Source organism: Sturnira hondurensis, unplaced genomic scaffold, assembly GCF_014824575.4.
Source record: "Sturnira hondurensis isolate 20B ecotype Veracruz unplaced genomic scaffold, ASM1482457v3 Scaffold0011378, whole genome shotgun sequence".
In the NCBI taxonomy this organism is placed as follows: domain Eukaryota; kingdom Metazoa; phylum Chordata; class Mammalia; order Chiroptera; family Phyllostomidae; genus Sturnira; species Sturnira hondurensis.
In genome coordinates this window covers 6,782,978-6,802,396 of record NW_028084009.1, presented here as the reverse complement: position 1 = coordinate 6,802,396, position 19,419 = coordinate 6,782,978, and the positions used below count along the sequence as shown (strand labels likewise).

At 54.7% G+C, this 19,419-nt stretch overlaps 2 protein-coding genes across 2 annotated transcripts; one reads left to right on the top strand and one right to left on the bottom strand.

The window, feature by feature from the left end:
* The first annotated feature begins 457 nt into the window (after window positions 1-457).
* On the top strand, window positions 458-4,422 carry ATP5F1E (ATP synthase F1 subunit epsilon). The gene is made up of 3 exons (XM_037059990.1): window positions 458-594; window positions 2,777-2,903; window positions 4,272-4,422. The coding sequence occupies exons 1-2, from the start codon at window positions 563-565 to the stop codon at window positions 2,898-2,900; spliced, it is 156 nt and encodes a 51-aa protein (XP_036915885.1). The 5' UTR covers window positions 458-562; the 3' UTR covers window positions 2,901-2,903; window positions 4,272-4,422.
* A 5,285-nt stretch (window positions 4,423-9,707) lies between these two features.
* Window positions 9,708-14,812, bottom strand: TUBB1 (tubulin beta 1 class VI). The gene is made up of 4 exons (XM_037059988.1): window positions 14,655-14,812; window positions 11,883-11,991; window positions 11,114-11,224; window positions 9,708-11,020 (listed from the first exon to the last, which is right to left on the bottom strand). The coding sequence occupies exons 1-4, from the start codon at window positions 14,709-14,711 to the stop codon at window positions 9,942-9,944; spliced, it is 1,356 nt and encodes a 451-aa protein (XP_036915883.1). The 5' UTR covers window positions 14,712-14,812; the 3' UTR covers window positions 9,708-9,941.
* Between the last annotated feature and the right edge of the window lie 4,607 nt (window positions 14,813-19,419).

Here is a 19,419-nt window from a genome sequence, read left to right as displayed (position 1 = left end):
GTCTCCCAACCCAGGCCTGATTCCCTGTTTGTATCCCCGGCCTTCCCAGCCCTTCACGTGGTACAGCCCTGGCACGCAGCACGAGGTTCTAAGGCCTTGGAAGATGTTAAGCCCTCTCCCTTGTTAACTGCAACTCTGGTGTTCTCAATGCCACATCAGGACCCCATTGGGTGCTCCGCGACACCGGCTTCAGTTGTGGCTTCGCCTCTCGGGCCCCTAAAGCCCCGCGACTCGAGTCCCCTCCAGCACATCTCCCACCCCTCTCGGGGCGCCCGAGTACTATGGGGGGACACGAGTGGCCGGCCGGCCGGCACGCCGGAGATTGGCACTTGCGGTCCGAGCTGCGCGCCCTCATTGGCTCTCGGCGTTGTGGGGGAGTTCCGCGACAGGGCAGTAGGGGCTGTCCGATTGGGCCGGGCGGGGCCGAGGCGACAGGATTGGCAGGTCCGTAGTCCCGCCCCTTCCGCTTCTCAGGCCTGACCTTCCGGCAGCTGGGTCACCCGTTGAACCGACATTGACTCGTCCTCGCGATTCGGTCCGACAAGCCCCCTCTCGCGACATCATGGTGGCCTACTGGCGACAGGCTGGACTCAGGTAGGCCCAGGCCTCGGGAGGGGCGCAGGGCGGCCCGGGGTCGGAGGTCACGAGGGCGCGGCGGGGGTCGGCGGGCGAGCGCGCCAAGATGGCGGCCGTGCGGGAGGGGGAGACAGCTCAGCCAGAGGTGCAGGCGCGCTCGTGGGTTCTGTGCGCGCCAGACGCCGCGTGCCTGCCTGCCTGCTTCGGGGTGCAGATCTGCACCTGGTGCGACGCTGCCGAAGCCGTGAGAGTACACCCGCGACACTGTCCCAGAGAGAGCGGTTCCCAGGCCCAGGGCCTTTGCCCTTTTCCTGACACTTCGTTGTAAAAGTGACAGGTGATGTAACACCTGGGAATTACAAGGACTGGGGAGAGTTCTCCCGAGGTGACCACTGTCAGCGTCGTCCGATATTTTCAGTGTCACAATGGGGCCATTCGTAAGGGTGCACAGTGTTGATTTCATTTTGCATTAACTCCTGTTGCTCTTACCTGCAGAGAGCCCTGCGCACAGGTGGTCGTGGCTCATGGAAGCGCAAATGCGCCACCCATTAGAGACATAGCATCTAGTGTGACAGAAAGACATCAGTTCAGGTTTCTTGGTTCCGTCCCACCTGTTATCCAGTTGAGAGGGCATAGTGCCTTGCTCCAGGTGCCACGCCTTCTTACCTGCCTGAGCGAAGGAGCACCGTCTAGTGGTGGGGTTCTGCGGTGGAGGCCTGGGAGACACCTGAGCAACCCAGTGTTTCCAGCTCCTGAGGTCACGCAACATTTTGCAGCATTGGGAGGAGGATAGTTCCACGAACGGATTCCATTTATTAAGCACCTACTATGTGAGGGACACGGTGACGCATGCTTTTCACCCTTTGTCTCTCCTCCTCCCCCCGCCCACTTGTGGGGCAAGTATAATTATCCATCTGTTTTAGTCTATTGTTTCTCTGGGTGAATAAACGAGCTGAAAAGATTGAACAGCCTGAAGGTCACCCAATTAGTAAGAGTGGAAGCAGGCATCGGAACGCCTACCTTTTGGCCAAAAAAAATAAAAACCCAAACCTGAAACATGTGAAAATAGACAGCAGCCCCCTTCCTGTTTTCAAAAAGTGTAAAAAGTGAGCTGCCATCTTGTGGAAAGTAAGATGTTGATGGGGGTCCGTCCACCAAACAGGAAGCAGGCTGTTAGGTATTTTGCTAGAATTGATGATGTTCTCACAGGACATTTTGGTTTAATTTGGAAACATTGATGGGGAGGGGTTTTTAATTATTTATTTATTTATCTTTAGAGAGGAAAGGAAGGAAAGAAGGAGAGAAACATCAATGTATGGTTGCCTCTCTTGAGTCCCCTGCTGGGAACTGGCCTGCAACCCAGGCATGTGCCCTGACTGGGAATCGAACCGCAATCGTGTGGTTTGCAGGCCCGCGCTCAATCCACTGAGCTACACCAGCCAGGGCTATGGGAGGTATTTTTAATGGCAGACTTGTGAAACAGAATCCAGTATTCTCAGGAAAATCTTTTAATACTTAATCAGAAAAAGAACTTTTCATTCAAAATAGGTTTTCTTTTTTAATATATATATATATATATATTTATAAGAATAATACAAGAAGCTTTAGGTAGAGAAATGAAAGAATCCCTCCTGTTACAGACCCCATTAACACTTTGGTCTATTTTCTTTCCTGTCCTGCGGGATTTTTTAAAACTATCTGTGTAGGTTTTTTAGTTTAAATTAATATGCATTAAAGAGGAAAAGCAGTATAAAGTAGAAGAACCAAAGACCACCCATCCTAACACCAAGAATCTGGTCCATTTCTTCCTAGTCTTTATCTTTATGCAGATTCTTTTTGGCATTAAGTCATTTCTATATCCAGTTATATAATAATGTACAATCAAACCAAAATTTAAAATATGTGAATTAGCCCTGGCTGGTGTGGCTCAGTGGACTGAGCACTGACCTGCGAAGGAAAGGGTCGCTAGTTTGATTACCAGTCAGGCACATGCCTGGGTCGTGAGTGGGCCAGGTCCCCATTTTGGGGCACACGAAGGCAACCACACGTTGAGGTTTCTCTCCCTCTTTCTCCCTCCCTTTTACTTTCTCTAAAGAAATGAAAAACTAAAATCTAAAATATATGATTTAAAAACCAGCTGCACAACCAGTCTGGCTGGATCATTGTAATGAAGTGCATATCGTTTCTCGTTTTCTCCCAGCTACATCCGATACTCGCAGATCTGTGCGAAGGCAGTGAGGGACGCGCTGAAAACGGAATTCAGAGCGAGTGCTGAGAAGACTTCCGGCAGCAGCGTTAAAATTGTGAAAGTGAAGAAGGAATAATGTGTAAGTTCTGACTGATTTGGAAGAGTTGCATCTTCATTATCTTCAAAAAATCTGAAGTACTTCTAGTGTTGGATTTGGGGCATTTTTTGGTCAGTCAGTACACGGAGAAGTTAGTGGGATAATAACTTGAAGCACGCGGCCCTGTGGCATGATCAAAGGATGTCGTTGAGGCCCTGACAGGCAGAAGTAATTGGCACATTGATTTTTCAGCTCATTTAGCAATGCCTGAGTAGAGCGCCATCTTACTTTAATTAAACTTGTTTCACTTGCACAAAGTCAGATAACTTGGAGGATAAACTCTCATTTTTGTAATTGCCGTTGGAGTTACATAACAGTTCAGGAGCATGAAAAATGACAGTTCTTGGTGGTTTTGTCTCCCCCACACCTGCCAGTGTTCTCACAAATCACCCCCTGAATGGAAGGGCTGTAGGGACAGGCCAGGGTCCTGCCACGTGTCTTGCAGGAGCACCCGCGGGACCCTGCGGGGAGAGCCGCCAGGCCGAGTGCAGCATGCTCTCTGAGCACGCGGCCCTCTCCTTGCAAGGGTGCTGGCGACCTAGAGTGACATTCTATACTGTGTGAGACCTTCGGTGGGACTTCTGTGCTTCAAACTACTGAAGTGATTTGATCTCCAAATCACTTTTTTGACAGTTATTTCAAAGATAAGGCGGGCAAATTACCAGAGAGATGTTTTTCAGATTTACTTTTCTTGCTTTGCTTTTTAACAAGCTTCAGACCTGCAGTAGCAGAGAAACATAATAAATATTAATCCTTTGGCAGCTTGTGCTTATGAGCAATTTTACTTATTGGAACTGTCTCCCCTAAGCACTTTTCATTTTCATTTTGAATTAGTAAATATTTTATTATGAGTCTGGAAATGCGGTGTTTTGAATTCAGTCCTATTTCTAGGGGCTCTCTGTCTAATCTCATAACTCTGAGCGATGGGCCCGCTTCTGGGGCAGGTTGTTTTGTCTGAAACGAGGGGCGCACTGAGACGACCCCAGCCCGTCTCTGCAGCACCGCCTCGCCTCGCCCTGCGATCACCCCGGCCAGGAAAGGCGTCCGGCTCCGACAGCAAAGGGCGGAGCACTCTCCACATGTCACTGCTTGGCCCCTGCCCTGGCAGCACTGGGGGATTCTAGGGTCTTTAAAGGCGACGAAGGTGATTGCTAGGCGAGTGTTGGGTTTCACTGAGCAGGGAAACGGGCCTGTTCAGCCGAGGCCCTGTTGGGAGCCCAGGTTCCTCACTGGCTGAGCAAGCGGAAGCCACACTTGGAAAATTCATTGTAAAGATGTTCTCTTCTCCGTTCACGTGGGCTTTTTAAGAAAACAGGACTAGCAACTTTTGCATTTTCTCTTTCCTCCTAGACCCCGGTTAAAGCGTGAACGCTGCTCCGTTTTCAAGGTGAAGATGTGTGGGCACGTGCTGTGGCAGACTGAAGGCAGCCTTGCTCCGTGGGGGGGACACCTGTCCCTGGGTAGGTGGACAGTGCCAATAAATTGAAGTGTGGTTCACTCATGCTGGTGGTGTTGGTTTCCTTCGCACCTCCTTCTTTCCGATGGGGGATCTGCGCAGCTGCGGGTGGTGGCCGCGGGGGTCATTAGGTGAGAGAAGAGGGTTTGGTGCTGAGTGACCAAAGAGACCCAGAAGACGGTTTGGGGTGTCTCAACCAGAAAGCTCTCTTTTCCACCAGGTGACCTGGCTGAGTCAGGCTCTGTCGTGGGCCCTCGTGGCCCCTTGTCTTTGATTTGCAGGAGTCGAGTGAGAGCCTCTTGTCCCCTGGTGTGCCCCCTCTTGTGTGTCCCCTGGTGCGCCCCTGTGCAGGCAGCGGTCCCCCGAGGCGGCGCTGCTCGGCCCGTTGGCCAATGAGAATGATTACTAAACCCTGATCAGAGGGGAAATACTGAATTGGGGTATTCATTTCTTCCTGTGCACTTCAGACCTGTGGAGAAAAACTTAACGTTGGAATTGAAGCCCTGGAAGCCGCCCGTGGTGTTGGGTAGATGGGTGTCCGTCATCCTGGGGCGTCGCGCACAGGGAACGAGGCAGAGCCGTCCAGTAAGCGGCTGGTCGGGCTGAAGGTCGAGCTGCAGTTAGGATCCGAGGTTCCTGCCTGCTGTCCAGGCCGGGTTGCAGGAGAGGAGGCCTTTGCAAGGTGCTTCATTCGGTCATTAAGCATTCGCAGGTGAGGGATCCTTGCAAATGTTTTATCTTTCTTTGAAACTTGGAGGCGCTTGGCTGAGTAGAACCCCATTGCAAAGCGAACTACTTGATTTTAACTGTTTTCAGAGAACAGAGAAATAAATTTGAACAGGAAATGTTGAAACACTGTTCAGCCCCCGCACCGGGCCTGGGCCCAGTTCTCGCCGTGGTACTTAAGCCGATAGTCATTGTCGGGGCCACTTAGCAGTGCTAAGGAGCCCAGAAATGCCTTTGTTCTGTGCTCACCGAGACGACTTCCTGCCCCTTTGACACTTGACCTGTGAGTTTTATTTCATTCTCAGCACAGGGCCTGCCGGGAGAGGCAGCAGAGTGGGAGGGCCCGGCGCCGGGCAGCCGGGCGGGCTTCAGGAGCACTTGGCCTGGGGGTGTTGCTCACCGTTCGGAAGTCCAGGGCCCTGGGTGGTCAGCGATGAAGGCACCCGGAGTTTCACACTCACAGAAGTCGGTGAATCACCGGGCCGCGGGGCCCTTTTGAGAACCTGAGTGACCGATAGGCAGAGGGCTGAATAGTAATTAGAAGCTGTTTGTTCGGGAGGCAGACGTGAGACTTAGGGACAGGGCTTGTGACCTGGCAAGGATTAGAGGAACTGAGGCTGTTTCTCTGATTAAAAAGTGCCCTGAACTGATACCCGACGAGAAAACCTCTGCGCCCCGCTCCACTGGGCAGCTGGCAGGACTGTCCCGACTACCCGGACCCCGGTCAGGTCTCCCCGGGGGTGCTCAGTCACTGGTTTGGGTTGCCGGGGGGTGTCGAGAACCCTTGGTTCTTACAGACTTCTCGGCGTGAATGGAAGGCGCTGGGCAGGCTCTGCAGCTCTGACTTGGCTGCGTCCACCTCTGAGAGACCAGTGTCCCGTAGTAACCACACCGCCGCAGAAATCGGCCCTTCGGGACCAGAGGGGACGGGTTCCTTTTGGTTTCTACGTTTGGGGTTTTGTTATTTTTCTTAACTGTCCTTACCACATGAGAGAGGAGGCTGGTGAGGTGCACTTTGAAATATTTTTAACTAAATCGGTCTGGCTGATTAGACTTTAAGAAAAGGAATATTATTTAGTCTGAAATAAAGCAGTTGGGCCTTTAAAATTGAGTTTCCTTGTACTTTAATGGTTACTACTGAGCAAACAAAAATCTTTATAGTCATGTAAATCAGAATTTTTTCCCCTTTTCTCTGGCGACTCTCCCCCTGCACTCCCGTCTGTGCCCAGGAGACTGTGTGCGAACATGCGAGCCTTCAGCTCCATAAGGATGGGGGTAACTGTATTCACCGGCACCGTAGCCTGGACACCCTTCTGGTCCTGACTCTTCCTGTTCAGCAACCTCACAGCGGAAGCACTCCCACGGGGGCAGCCCTAGCTCATCCCATCGTGGCTCCGTGGCGTTCCGTGGTGTGGGCCCGTCGGCGCCCACCAGCCATCACCTGCTCTAAACAGCCGCTTCGTTTCCTTCCTCAGCGGTAGGGGTGGTGGGGCCGTAAACGCACTTGCACGTCTGTCCTTTTGAACTCTCACACTCTGAGAACGGGCTGCAGTAGTCGGAACCTCATCAAAGTGGGGTTTTGAAGTGGATGCTAGCACACTGCTTCCGAAGGCCCTGAACAGTCTGCCCCACCACCAGGACAAGGTGCAGGTTTCCTTGACGTTTCTGTTGACAACGGCGTCCATCTTCTCCATCATCTTTCCTGTGAGTTCGCATCGTTTTCTATATATTAGGTCTCTCGGATCTTGGCTTTTCTACAAATTGCCTATTAATATCTTTTTGCACATTTTCCTGTTAGGTTATTTTTTATTTTTGTATGAATTTGTAAGAGGTCTCTCTCTATATATTTTTAAATATATTCTATTGATTATGCTGTTACACTCGTCCCATTTCCCCCCTCCGCCCTGCACACCCCCTCCCACCGGCATTCCCCCCCCTTTAGCTCATGTCCATGGGATGTACATATAAGTGGTTTCTACATTTCCTATACTACTATTGCCCTCCCCTGCCTATTTACTACCTACCGTCTATGCTACTTGGTCCCTACGCCTTTTCTCCATCTCTCCCCCGCCCACTCCCCTGTTGCTAACTCTCCATGGGATCTCCATTTCTATGGTTCTGTTCCTGTTCTAGCTGTTTGCTTAGTTTGTTTTTGTTTTCATTTTAGGTATGGTTGTTAATAGCTGTGAGTTTGCTGTCCTTGCACTGTTCATATTTTTTATCCTCTTTTTCTTAGATAAGTCCCTTTAACATTTCATATAATAAGGGCTTGGTGATGATGAACTCCTTGAATTTGACCTTATCTGAGAAGCACTTTATCTGCCCTTCCATTGTAAATGAAAGCTTTGCTGGATAGAGCCATCTTGGATGTGGGTCCTTGCATTTCATGACTTCAAATACTTCTTTCCAGCCCCTTCCTGCCTGCAAGGTCTCTTTTGAGAAATCAGCTGACAGTCTGATGGGAACTTCTTTGTAGGTGACTCTCTCTTTTTCTCTTGCTGCTTTTAACATTCTGGCCTCTTTAATCTTGGCTAATGTAATTATGATGTGCTTTGGTGTGTTCCTTCTCGGGTCCAACTTCTTTGGGGCTCTCTGAGCTTCCAGGACTTCCTGGAAGTCTATTTCCTTTGCCAGATTGGAGAAGTTCTCCTTCATTATTTGTTCAAATAAAATTTCAGTTTCTTGCTCCTCCTCTTCTCTTTCTGGCACCCTATGATTCAGATGTTGGAACATTTAAAGATGTCCTGGAGGTTCCTAAGCCTCTCCTCACTTTTTAAAAATTCATTCTGTTCAGGTTGAATGTTTCTTTCTTCCTTCTGGTCCACACCATTGATTTGAGTCCCAGTTCCCTTTCCATCGCTATTGGTTTCCTGGACATCTCCCTTCATTTCAATTAGTTTAGCCTTCATATGTTCCTCTGATTTGTGACTATACTCAGCCAATTCTGTGAGCATCCTGATTACCCGTGTTTTGAACTGTGCATCCAATAGGTTGATTATCTCTTTGTCACTTAGTTGTATTTTTCCTGGAGCTTTGCTCTGTTCTTTCATTTGGGCCATTTTTTTGTCTCAGTGCTCTTGTTATATAGTGTTTCCTTTTTAATTTGGATTTATATCCTTCCTGCATCCATTGAATTGCATTTTTAAGTTTTTTTAAAGGCTTTTATTTATTTTAGAGAAGGGAAGGGAGGGAGAAAGGGAGGGGAACATCAGTGTGTGGTTGCCTCTTGCGCACCCCCTCCCCAGGACCTGGCCTGCAGTCTAGGCATGTCCCTGGACTGGGAATTGAACTGGTGACCCTTTGGTTCACAAGCTGGCACTCGAGCCACTGAACCACACCAGCCAGGGCTGTTTGCCTTTTTAGATTTGAGAAGGAAAGTACTGGAGGAAGCATGTGTATACATTCTTATGTAATCGCCGGTCTGCTCAGCATCTAAGGAAGTCAGGGGCTTCAAAGTAAGAATGTGCAGGTGCAGTTTCTTATTAACTGTTACTCTTTTTAGTGATTCTTGAACCACAAGTAGAAAGTGTTTAAAACTTTTTTGTTTCACTTTGTAAATAGAGGTTTGCCACCATGCCCACAGCAGCACATGAACGTTCTGGCAGTTTTAGTCCTTCCCCCCAGATGCCTGCAGGAAAAGTGAAGTTCCTCAGAATGGGCTCCTTCGTCCACCTGCCTGCTGCCTTATTATTGCAGATCAGGAAAGTCGGTCAGAGACAAGGCCCTGGGGGCCCGGCAAGTCAGTGTTCCCTGCAGTGAGGGTCAGTGCCCTCCCGATCGGTTGTCCCTGGGCAAAGCAGGGCGGAGCCCAGTGCTAATTGTGGAGGGGGTCGGGATAGGTAAGCTGTAAGGAAGGGGCTATGGGCGACTCCACTGCCCTGTGGTGGACTGGGTCCCGCAGTGATGGGAGCAGAGTAAAACCGTGTGGTGGTTAAAGCTGGGTCATCGTCCCAACACGTGTGGCAGCGTCTGCAAATGCATTTGTACAGTGAAAGCTCCCTAATACAATGGCATCCTCCGTGATTGACAAGGACACTGCAGTGGCCGCCACTCACTTGCTCTCCACGTGGGAGGGGACAGACCGCCCAGGGTGGCCTGGATGAGGCAAACCAAGAGGCGGGTAGGTGAGGTTCCAGGGCCCACACGAGTAAGACACAACGCGCCAAATGAGCCACTGGGGAGCCGGGCACTCGGAACTCCGAGGGGAGGACGGGAAGGCAGGGATTTGCCTGTCGGTTTGGTTGCATAGGGTTGGGGGCTATGTCTATGAGGGGAGGGCGGCACTTTCCCTCCCTCCCTCCCTCCCCCGTCCTCAGGCTGTGGGCGCACTGTGCCTACAGGCTACACACTGCCCTCCTGGGCATTGCCTCACCTGCCTGTGGCTGCCCCCACGCCAGCCAGTCACCCGGCCTTTCTAGAAGCCAGCGAGCACCAGAAAGGTGTGATACTGAGCAGAGTCCTGCTGGCCCAGGCCGGGAGTCAGGAGTCCAGGCAGTCTCAGCACTGCCACCCACGCGGTAACGCCTCCCCATGCAGGCAGGTGCTGCCCGCGGGCCCAGTCCCGCACTCCACGAACACACGGGAAACATCTGGAAACCAAGGGGTGCTTTGCCACAAATTCACTTTACTGTTAGAAGGCGTGCGTACATTGTGCGCGGGACATGAGCGCGCGCAGAGGGCCCTCCTGCCTACCAGCCGGGTCCCTGCCCGTGGCCCCACGTCCCAGCTGAGCGGGAGCGGCCGGCGGGTTCGGCGGGCTGAGCCGTGAGCGAGCGGGCGTGGGGTGGCCGCTGGACGCACCTGCGTGCGGAGAGACTGCGTCTGTGCCTGCGCCCTGGTTAACCATCCGTGTTTCCTGCTCCCGTCTCGGCCTCGCCCGCAACCTCCTCATCTTCCTCCCGAGCCCCTTCGGCGTCTTGAAACTGCTGGTACTCGGACACCAGGTCGTGGACGTTTCCCTCGGCCTCCACGAACTCGCCGACGTCCATGCCCTCGCCGGTGTACCAGTGCACGAAGGCCTTCCTGCGGAACATGGCCGAGAAGTGCTCCGACACCCGTGTGAACAGCTCCTGGATGGCCGTGTTGTTGCCGATGAAGGTGGCGGCCATGTTCAGCCCCCGGGGCGGGATGTCGCAGACGGCCACCTTGACGTTGTTGGGGATCCACTCCACGAAGCTGCTGCTGTCCCTGGTCTGCACGGCGAGCAGCTGCTCGTCCACCTCCTTGGTGGACATCTTGCCCCGGAAGATACAGGCCACTGTCAGGTAGCGGCCGCGCCGGGGGTCGCAGGCGGCCATGGTGTTGCGGGCGTCGAACATCTGCTGGGTGAGCTCCGCCACCGAGAGGGCCCGGTACTGCTGGCTGCCCTGCGCCGTGAGCGGCGCGAAGCCCGGCATGAAGAAGTGCAGGCGCGGGAAGGGCACCATGTTCACGGCCAGCTTGCGCAGGTCGGCGTTGAGCTGGCCCGGGAAGCGCAGGGAGGTGGTGATGCCGCTCATGGTCAGCGACACCAGGTGGTTGAGGTCGCCGTAGGCGGGCGTGGGCAGCCGCAGCGTGCGGAGGCAGATGTCGTAGAGCGCCTCGTTGTCGATGCAGAAGCAGGCGTCGGCGTTCTGGATCAGCTGGTGGGCCGACAGCACGGCGTTGTAGGGCTCCACCACCGTGTCCGACACCTTGGGCGAGGGCATGACGCTGAAGGAGTTGAGGATGCGGTCGGGGAACTCCTCCCGGATCTTGTTCAGCAGCAGCGTGCCCAGGCCCGAGCCCGTGCCCCCGCCCAGCGAGTGCACCAGCTGGAAGCCTTGCAGGCAGTCGCAGGCCTCGCTCTCCGCCCGCACCACGTCCAGCACGCTCTCCAGCAGCTCCGCGCCCTCCGTGTAGTGGCCCTTGGCCCAGTTGTTGCCGGCCCCGGAGTTCCCTGCGGCAGAGGGGCGGTGGTCACCCCGCCGCCACTTGGAGTGTGTGTGTGGGGGGCGGGGAGCGGGACGCCCCGGGAGGCGGAGAGACCTACCGTGGACGAAGCTGTCGGGCTGGAAGAGGGCTCCCAGCCTGCTGGACCGGATGCTGTCCATGGTCCCCGGTTCCAGGTCCACCAAGACGGCTCGGGGCACGTACTTCCTACCTGCGCGGAAAAACCGGGAGTCAGCAAGCTGTTGTTTTTCTGCAAGTTAGTGTTCCAGCAAAATTGCCCTGGCTGGTGTAGCTCAGTGGATTGAGCACCCCCCAATGAGGGCCTGCGAACCAGAGGATCGTGGTTCGATTCCCAGTCTGGGCACATGCCTGGGTTGCAGGCCAGTTCCCAGTGGGGGACCCATGAGAGGCAACCATACATTGATATTCTCTCCCTCTCTCCTTCCCTTCCCCACTAAAGATAAATAAATAAAATCTTTAAAAAAAATAGAACCTTGTGACATGGGGCCTAAAAGAAAAGGAAAAAGGGTGTCTTTGGTAGAAAGAGACTGAAAGTACATCCTGACCCTGCAAATCTGTAAGATACCCTAGAAATTCTTTTTTTGTTACTCGGCGGTGCTGTGCGGCAAGTGACAGTCTGTTCCGGTTGGAAACGCTTCTGGTTTTCATTTAAAAACCAAGAAAGGAGGGTTGGTGCTTGTACTGCTCGCGTGGAGACGGGTGCCCCCATTCGGCGGCTTCTTTGAACAGGGCGTAGGGGCCCGTAACCCGGGATTCTGCCGCTCTGCCTGCGCACCGCTCCCGTGACTGCTTGTGCCCCACCCCCACCCCGGACTGGTGGCCGCTGACGGCCCCGGGCAGCGTCCTACCGTGGGCCTCGTTGTAGTACACGCTGATCCTCTCCAGCTGCAGGGCGCAGTCCCCGCCGTAGCTGCCCACCGCGTCGATCCCGTGCTCCTCGCCAATCACCTCCCAGAACTGAAAGCAGACGCGGGTGCTCAGTGTGCAGAGGGACCCCGAGGAAGGCTGCGTTGGCTCTGGCGAGCCCCCGGTGGAGCAGGAAGATGGGCGGAGGCCTGTTTTCCCGGGTCTGCATGACCGTCCCTCCCCAGACGCGCTGTTTGTGCTTTTCATCCGTGTTCTCCTGGTGGCGCCACTCCCTTGCTGCCCCTGCCGCCCACCCCCACCCCCAGCTCCTAAAGGGAACTGGCAACACATGCTAGTACACTAGACTTGGCCCTGTCACATCCGGGCTCTTGCACACACGGGAGCAGTTGGTTCCCATTAGAAGTTCCCCTCAGACAAGGTGGCTGTCATCTCTCTGTGCGGTGCTTCAAGCAGGTCGAGTCTGCGCTCCGGCGTGGAGACAGGCCGGGCCCTTAGCTTCACCACGATATCTCCTTTCACTGTGGACATGGTTTTCCTGCAGCTCACCCAGACCCCAGGACCGGGACCTCCACGCCCAGGGCAGGCCGTGTGCCTTTGGGGGGTCGGGTGTGCACCCAGCTCAAAACCACACGCCCTTGTTCTCTGGTAGCTGTTTGAAACATACCACACTTCCAACCACGTGCACAGTGTTTGTTGTCAATAACAGAGCTGTGTGCCAAGCTCTGGTGCCGGAAACAATTACTCAGCTGCTTTTCACTGCCCTGGAAGCACATAGTCCCATGCAATGAGAATATGTCCATTTATGTTAAAGTCCTCCAGGGCTTTTTCCTGGGACATATCTTGTAAATGCTGATTCTGCTCCAGCCGTGGTCTTATTTACAGTAAATTGTCAGCACTGTTGAGGGTGTGGAAGAATACATAAGTATGAGTTTTGCAGCACCGCAAGTTAAATGTAACTAGTTCAAGTTCTTAGGGCCCTGAGCAGGACGCAGCTGCCGGGGCCCTAACCATTAGACCACACCGCTCTGCAATGGAAGCTGAGACCCAGTCCATCTAGAGCCATGGCCCTCCTCACTGTCCTCTGTCCGTGTTATCTTCGGAGTGGGGGCGCTCAGGCCTCCCACCTCCCTGTGCGCCTTAGTTTGGTGCATCTTATCACTGGCCCGGAGGGGGGCGACCTCCCTCCCAGCGGCCGTGTTTCCTGCCCCAGGAGTTCTCCCCTGCGTGGAAAGACCGGTTTGGGCCCAGGGGCATCCTTCGGGAGGACGGCCAACAGTGGGAAAAGACCCCAGTGCCGGTGGGTGGAGCTGCCGATGCACAAAGCGTCCGTCCGTCTGTCCCATGGGATATCATTACTCAGCCTTAAGACAGGAAGGAGACTCTGATACCTGTTACGGCGTGGACGAGCCTGGAGAACATTGCGCTCAGTGACACGAGCCAGGCACAAAAGGACAAATTCTGTAGATGCCACTTACGTGAGGGGCCTAGAGGGGTCAGATGGATAGAGACAGAGCAGGAAGGGGGTGCCAGGCGCTGAGGGAAGAAGAATGGGGTGAGCAGGTTTAATGGGGGCAGTGTCAGTTTTGCCGGGTACCCCGAGTGATAAACTTGGACATGGCGAAGATGGTAAATTTCATGCTTTGTTTTGCCACACTTTTTTAAAATTAAAAGATAGTTTTAATACAGTTCATACTTGTAAAAGTCATTTTAAAATAGCAATGAGAACAATGAGATACTGTAGCATTGGTCATCTTAAAATGAGGGTTGGAGCCCTGGCCAGGTAGCTCAGTTGGTTAGTCATCCCAACGCGGCGAGGTTGTGGGTTCATCCCCAGTCAGGGCACATACAGTGAACACGTAAGTAAGTGGAACAACAAATGGATGTTTCTCTCCTCTGCTCTCCTCTCCTCTCTCTCTTTTTCCCTCTCCCTCTCTCTCTCTAGAATCAAGAACTAAAACTCCTTAAAAGTTAGGATCGGAGGCACTGAGTTCTGTCCATCGGTTTTCTTAGTGTTAGTCGAACTAACCGGGTCCTTCGTGGGAAAGTTAAGGGGCAGGAGAAACACTCATGTCTATTCTAGAGGGAGCATGTTAATGCGTTTTGCTGCCATGCACGAAACTTCTGGGTTCTCCTCTTTACTTCTGTATTGCACATTAAATGGAATAGCAAGCCCNTCCTTAAAAGTTAGGATCGGAGGCACTGAGTTCTGTCCATCGGTTTTCTTAGTGTTAGTCGAACTAACCGGGTCCTTCGTGGGAAAGTTAAGGGGCAGGAGAAACACTCATGTCTATTCTAGAGGGAGCATGTTAATGCATTTTGCTGCCATGCACGAAACTTCTGGGTTCTCCTCTTTACTTCTGTATTGCACATTAAATGGAATAGCAAGCCCTTGATCTTTTCTGGCTTTCTAACATAAATTCGGGAGAAAGGGGAAAGAGAGCTTCCTGATGGGGCATCAAAAGTTACCCAACAAACGTGAGGAAACTGGAGACAAGTTACTGTTTGGAGATACGAAACGTTCATTGCTGCAGATGAAGTCAGGATGGTCGATGTGTGGGTCATACGCCTGGGACTCCATGGGTTGAACTAACCCTGTGAGCCTTGGCTATTGCCTGTGTCTTTTTAATTAAAGGCGTTAGTGATCAAATACCCAATAACCACATGAAGTCAGCTCGGCCCTCCGCGGCAGTGTCTCGGCCGGCGGGGCCTGGAGGCCACAGCAGAGCTGGTGCCGGGAACCCAAGTCTCCTTACCTTGGCTCCGATCTGGTTGCCGCACTGGCCAATCTGAATGTGCACGATTTCTCGCATCCTTGCTTGTGCCCAAGTGCAAGGTCTTCACGGAACCTGCAGCCTCTGGGACAGCCTCTTTCACCGTGTGAGCCCAGCACCACTCTGGCCCGGGCGGCGGTGGGGCGGCTGACCCAGCCACCCTGCCAGGGGCCTGAAGGCGTGTCCAGCCCTGAGGCCCAGCCCCCAGCCTCTGTGCTCTCTGCTGTCATCCTAGTGAAGGCAGTGGTTTGTCTCTCTCCGGACACCAAAGATTGCCTGGTCATTTCCTAGAGTTCACGGCCAAAGGCTGCCTTTGTGCTCTGTGTCTAGAGATCCAGTTCAAGGTATGGGCCTGCCGTGAGGGACTCTGGGCACCGGTGGGTTAGGCACCTGGTGTGACAACCGAACCGAGGCTCCTAGCTCCCTGGGGTGAGCGGAACCACCTCCCCAGAACCGCCCCGTCCACGCCAGTGGTATTATTAGAAATCCTTTTGTTAAAACTTGACAAATGAGACCACACATGATGTCCCAGAGCATGAAGTGACTTCACAACAGCCACACAACCAGCAGGGTGTCACCCCTGAGCCCTGGATAAGAACCCACCATGGCTCCCATGGTCTTCTGCCAAGGAGCGGTCCCAAAGCCCCCGGTGGCACAGGGGGACTTCAGAGGGCCTTCCTGGCTGGGAGGGGACGAGAAGGCATGTCCACCAGGACCATGGGCCCATGGCCTGCGCCCACGCTTGCCCACCACGCTGTTGGCTCCCTTCTTCCAGCCTCCACTCCCTCCGCACACTGCTCTGTCCGCGCAGCTTCCTGTCCAGGCCTGGGCCTGCCTGTCCCTTCAGGGCCCCCCTGGCCCCATGCTCCGTTGTCCCCTTCGCTCTTGTTCCCCTGTCCGGGAGACTTAGGCCTCACCATCTGTTTCCTTGAGCAGATCCTGGGTTCCCTGAGAGCCACATGGACTCGCAACCGCATGTCACTAAGGCCCAGCCCGAGCGCTCCACCCAGGGGGACACAGAGGTGCAAACCCGCTTGGCCAGGTCCTCGGCTTGCTTCCCTGGACTCCTGGCAAACCACCTGCAAAACCAGGCCCAGGCCCCACCACCTACTCCCCACGGCCAGCCCCGCCCAGCAGCACCGAGCTCCAGAGGCCCGGAGCCCCCAACACGCCGCAGGCATCCTCAGCAAGCACCCCCTCCCTGACGCCTCTCTGCAGCATCTGCCTGGTACCCCAAGGCCAAGGCGGGCCCCCATTCACTGACCAGCCACCGACAGGGACCTGCCGTATATGCCAGACACGCCCATTGGGAGCTGGGAGTTCTGGGACGGAGGAGACAGGTAGGGACAGCCCCTGAGGTCACCGACTTCTCCGAGGAGGTGACTGGTTTAGGAAGACATAATCCCCCAGGACATGGGCACAAAAGAGGACTGAACTGGACTCAGAGTCGCTGGTCTCTGCCCTCCCTGCCTCTGACCAGATGGGCGACATCAGCTGTGGGGTCTGTCCTGCCTCCCGAGTCCCATCCTGACCCTCAGCTCCTAAACCCGGTGCCCTTTCTGCCTGGGGAGGCTCAAGACGTGAGGTCAGTGGTGCAGGCAGGAAAGTCAGTACCGACAGACTTCGATGGGGAATAGCGTCGGGCTCCAGAGGCATCCGTCCATGGGACGGAGGAGCCGGGCTGGGCTCTGAAAGGGAAAAGGGCTTTGTCCCCAGGGCCCACGCCAGGGCTGCCGCTGTCTGCCACCGTCCGGAAGAGCACTGTGGGACACTGGGTCAGGTGCTGGGCTGGGGAGAACTTGCTGTGAAGGGCACAGCTAGGACAGGGACAGTACACCTGGGTTGCATAATAACACTGTATCCACGTTAGAGTTCCCTCCGGCACTGCACAGGATCAGGGCCGGGCTTATGCAAACGCAGATCCCCTTTTCAGGAGATACTGTGACGCATCAGAGGTGGAGCCACCAGGGCGGCAACTTAGTGGCCAAGTTTTAGGCAACCCAGTAGCAATGTGGTGCAGGGAAAGAGATGAGCCAGTGTGGCCCAGTATGGCCCAGCGTTGACAATGGTAACTCCTGGGGCGTCCCCGCTACCACGGTGCAGGATTAGTATTCTGCTAACACTTCTCGAGTTTGGAATTTATTTCTACCCAAATCGGCAGGACCGCAGGCCTCGCAGACAAGGCCTCACTGCTGCTTCTGGTTCAAACCCTGCCACCCCCAATGGTGAAGAGAATAAATTCGAGACGAAAAAATTCGCAGGTGCCTAACAGTACTTTTCACAAAAAGGATGTCCCCCCACCCACCTGCCCTCCCTAGTTGCCCCCACCACCACTCATCTGACTCCCACAGAGCCCCAGGGCAGCTCCCCAGTCGTCTGCCTTCCTGGGACTCTGTGACCTTCCCTATGACCTTCCTCGAAGCCCATGGGTCACAGACACCCCCTCCCTCAGCCCCAGCACTCCACTTCTCCGTGTTTGCTAGTTACTTCTAGGCCTGCCTATCTCCCCCAGCCTGGGAACTGCCGCTCTTGTCACCTCTGAGTGCCCCAACAGGCAGGTTGGGGACAGGGCCTCAGCAAATGTTTGCCCAGCAGGCACACACCTGGCAAGTGTGAGGGGCCATGCCAGGCACGGCAGGTGTTCCTAACAGGCCGTGATGTATGTATTCCAAGTATGTCCTCTTGGAGGGCGGGGCTGAGGCCCGAGGCCCTTTCCACCATCCCAAAGAGGTGGTGTCTGCTAAACGTGCAAACTGTTCTCAGAGGCAGGCACGTCCAAAGAGGTCTGTTGGTGGAGTAGCTGCAGCTGCCCCTAGGGGAGGGGTGGGGAGGGGTGGGGAGGGGTGTTAGATCCTCCCAGGCTCATTCTTTGCAGTGCAAACAGGCGCTTGGTGGCCGCCTCGCCCTGCAGCGCATTCCTCTTGGCCATCCCCATTTGCTCAGGGAGGGGGAAGCCAGGCTTCCAGATAAGTACCTACAAGGTTTTCCTGTCCATGGGACAGTCGGCAAAGAGAGGCCCCCTGTTCTGTTGATTCGCGGCCCCGCGGGCAGTGTTTGCCCAGGCTGAGTCTGGGAAGATGCCGCTGTGGGGGTGGGGCAGTGGGTGAGGGCAGATGCCATCTGCTCCCTGGACCTGCATTTTCTCAGTGGCAGCTGGGGGGGCAGGCCCAGGTTTGCTGCAAGGACTATGTGCCTTCGCAGACCACGTGCCCAAGGCGGCTTCACAACGTGGAGGCTGGAAGCTGTGGTTCACTGTACCGATGTGGTACCTTCCTTCTCCAGGTAGTGAGCACCTACCATGCACCACACTGAGCTCGTCGTGGGCGCAGAGGGCTGGCTATCTGAGTTCGAAGGGTCTGGGTAGAGTGCCGTGGGAGGCCACGAACAGGTCTGAGAAGTGCCCACTCTGTCTGCATCGCTTCATCCTTCTGGTGGAGGTGGCTGTGTCCCTGAGGAGAAGGCTGTCCTCGGACGGCCAAGTCAGTAAAGCCAGCGCAGTGGTGAGTACACAGTATCTTCTCAGACCTACAGTAGTGGCCCTTTCCTGGGACACAGGTGAGCCCTGCAGCCAGGAATTAAAGGTGGCTATCTGTGATGGAGGGCAGTACTTTTGTCCCCTGCAGAAGGGCCGAGGCAACAGCGGGTTTGCAGTGACTGAGCTGGAGCTCAGAGCTTCAGAGCGTCAGAGGGCAGGGGGCAGAGGGCAGAGGGCAGGGGGCAGGAGCAAAAGCATCCCTGAGCACGCGTGGTAGGTGACACCGCCACACAACGACAATGCCCGCTGCCTGAAGACACTGACGTGACCAAGTAGGACCCGCCGGCCCTCAGTTGAAACACACTCTCCTCCGGCCTCCGTCAGGGTTCAGGAGGAGACGCCGTGGTAGCCGGCCTTTTCCTGGATGTCACTTGGGTCTATTATGGGAACAGAAGTAAGATGATAAGAAAAACCAAGTGTCATCCAGAACCCCCAAATCGCCTGCATCCAGACTTCCCCCGGGAGCTGTCCCCCAGGGCTCAGAAGGGGCGCCCCCACCTCCATCTGACAAATGAAATGTAATTAGGAAAAAAACAGCACTCAGAGAATCCATTGATTCCATCCGCCCCAATCTCCCCCTTCCACGTACATTGAAGTTCCTTGAATAACTCAGAGAAGATTGTTGAATTATAGTGTTTGCATGTGGTTCAGAAGCAGAAATTTTTCCAAATGTCTTCGCAAGAAAATGACATCTGAGGAGCCATTATGAGTGACTCAGCGGGTGTGGGTAGACCACCAGATGAACCGAGCTCCACTCTCTGTCCTCTGCTGTGGCGTGTGTTCTCCTACGTGTGGAAGAAAGTTCTGGGAAGAAGAGGTAATTATAAAGGAAAAGGAGCTAGGAGAGCCTCGCTGTGTCCCCCCTAAGTCAGGCTGCCTGGCTTCGTGGAGGGGTTTTAGACCTTGTTCCCGAGCCGAAATGCCCCTTTGTACCTGTGCCACGGTGCCCCCAGGGGGGCTGCTCTGCGCGCCCCTCCGCCCTGCAGCCCAGCAGTGGAAGCCCTCAGCTATCCCCTCGGGCACCGTGGGAATCGGAGGGCTGGGCAGGGCCGTCTCTGATGTGAGGGGCGCTCGCTCCTGCCGGACCCCCGAGACTCTGAAGGGCCCATTAACCCTCCCCTCCTCGGGCTCCCGCCTCCCAAGCTTCTGACAAGGGACGTCCTGCAGCAGAAACAGATAAGCACGATAGCGTCAGCCCCCTGGAGCTGACAA

What these genes read in the sequence shown, in the direction of transcription:
- TUBB1 (XM_037059988.1), bottom strand. Translation starts at nt 14,711, where the DNA reads ATGCGAGAAATCGTGCACATTCAGATTGGCCAGTGCGGCAACCAGATC. An exon ending in GCAACCAGATCGGAGCCAAG is followed by an intron (nt 11,992 to 14,654) that starts GTAAGGAGACTT and finishes GTCTGCTTTCAG; the next exon opens with TTCTGGGAGGTGATTGGCGA. An exon ending in GTACTACAACGAGGCCCACG is followed by an intron (nt 11,225 to 11,882) that starts GTAGGACGCTGC and finishes TTTTCCGCGCAG; the next exon opens with GTAGGAAGTACGTGCCCCGA.
- ATP5F1E (XM_037059990.1), top strand. Translation starts at nt 563, where the DNA reads ATGGTGGCCTACTGGCGACAGGCTGGACTCAG. An exon ending in TGGCGACAGGCTGGACTCAG is followed by an intron (nt 595 to 2,776) that starts GTAGGCCCAGGC and finishes GTTTTCTCCCAG; the next exon opens with CTACATCCGATACTCGCAGA.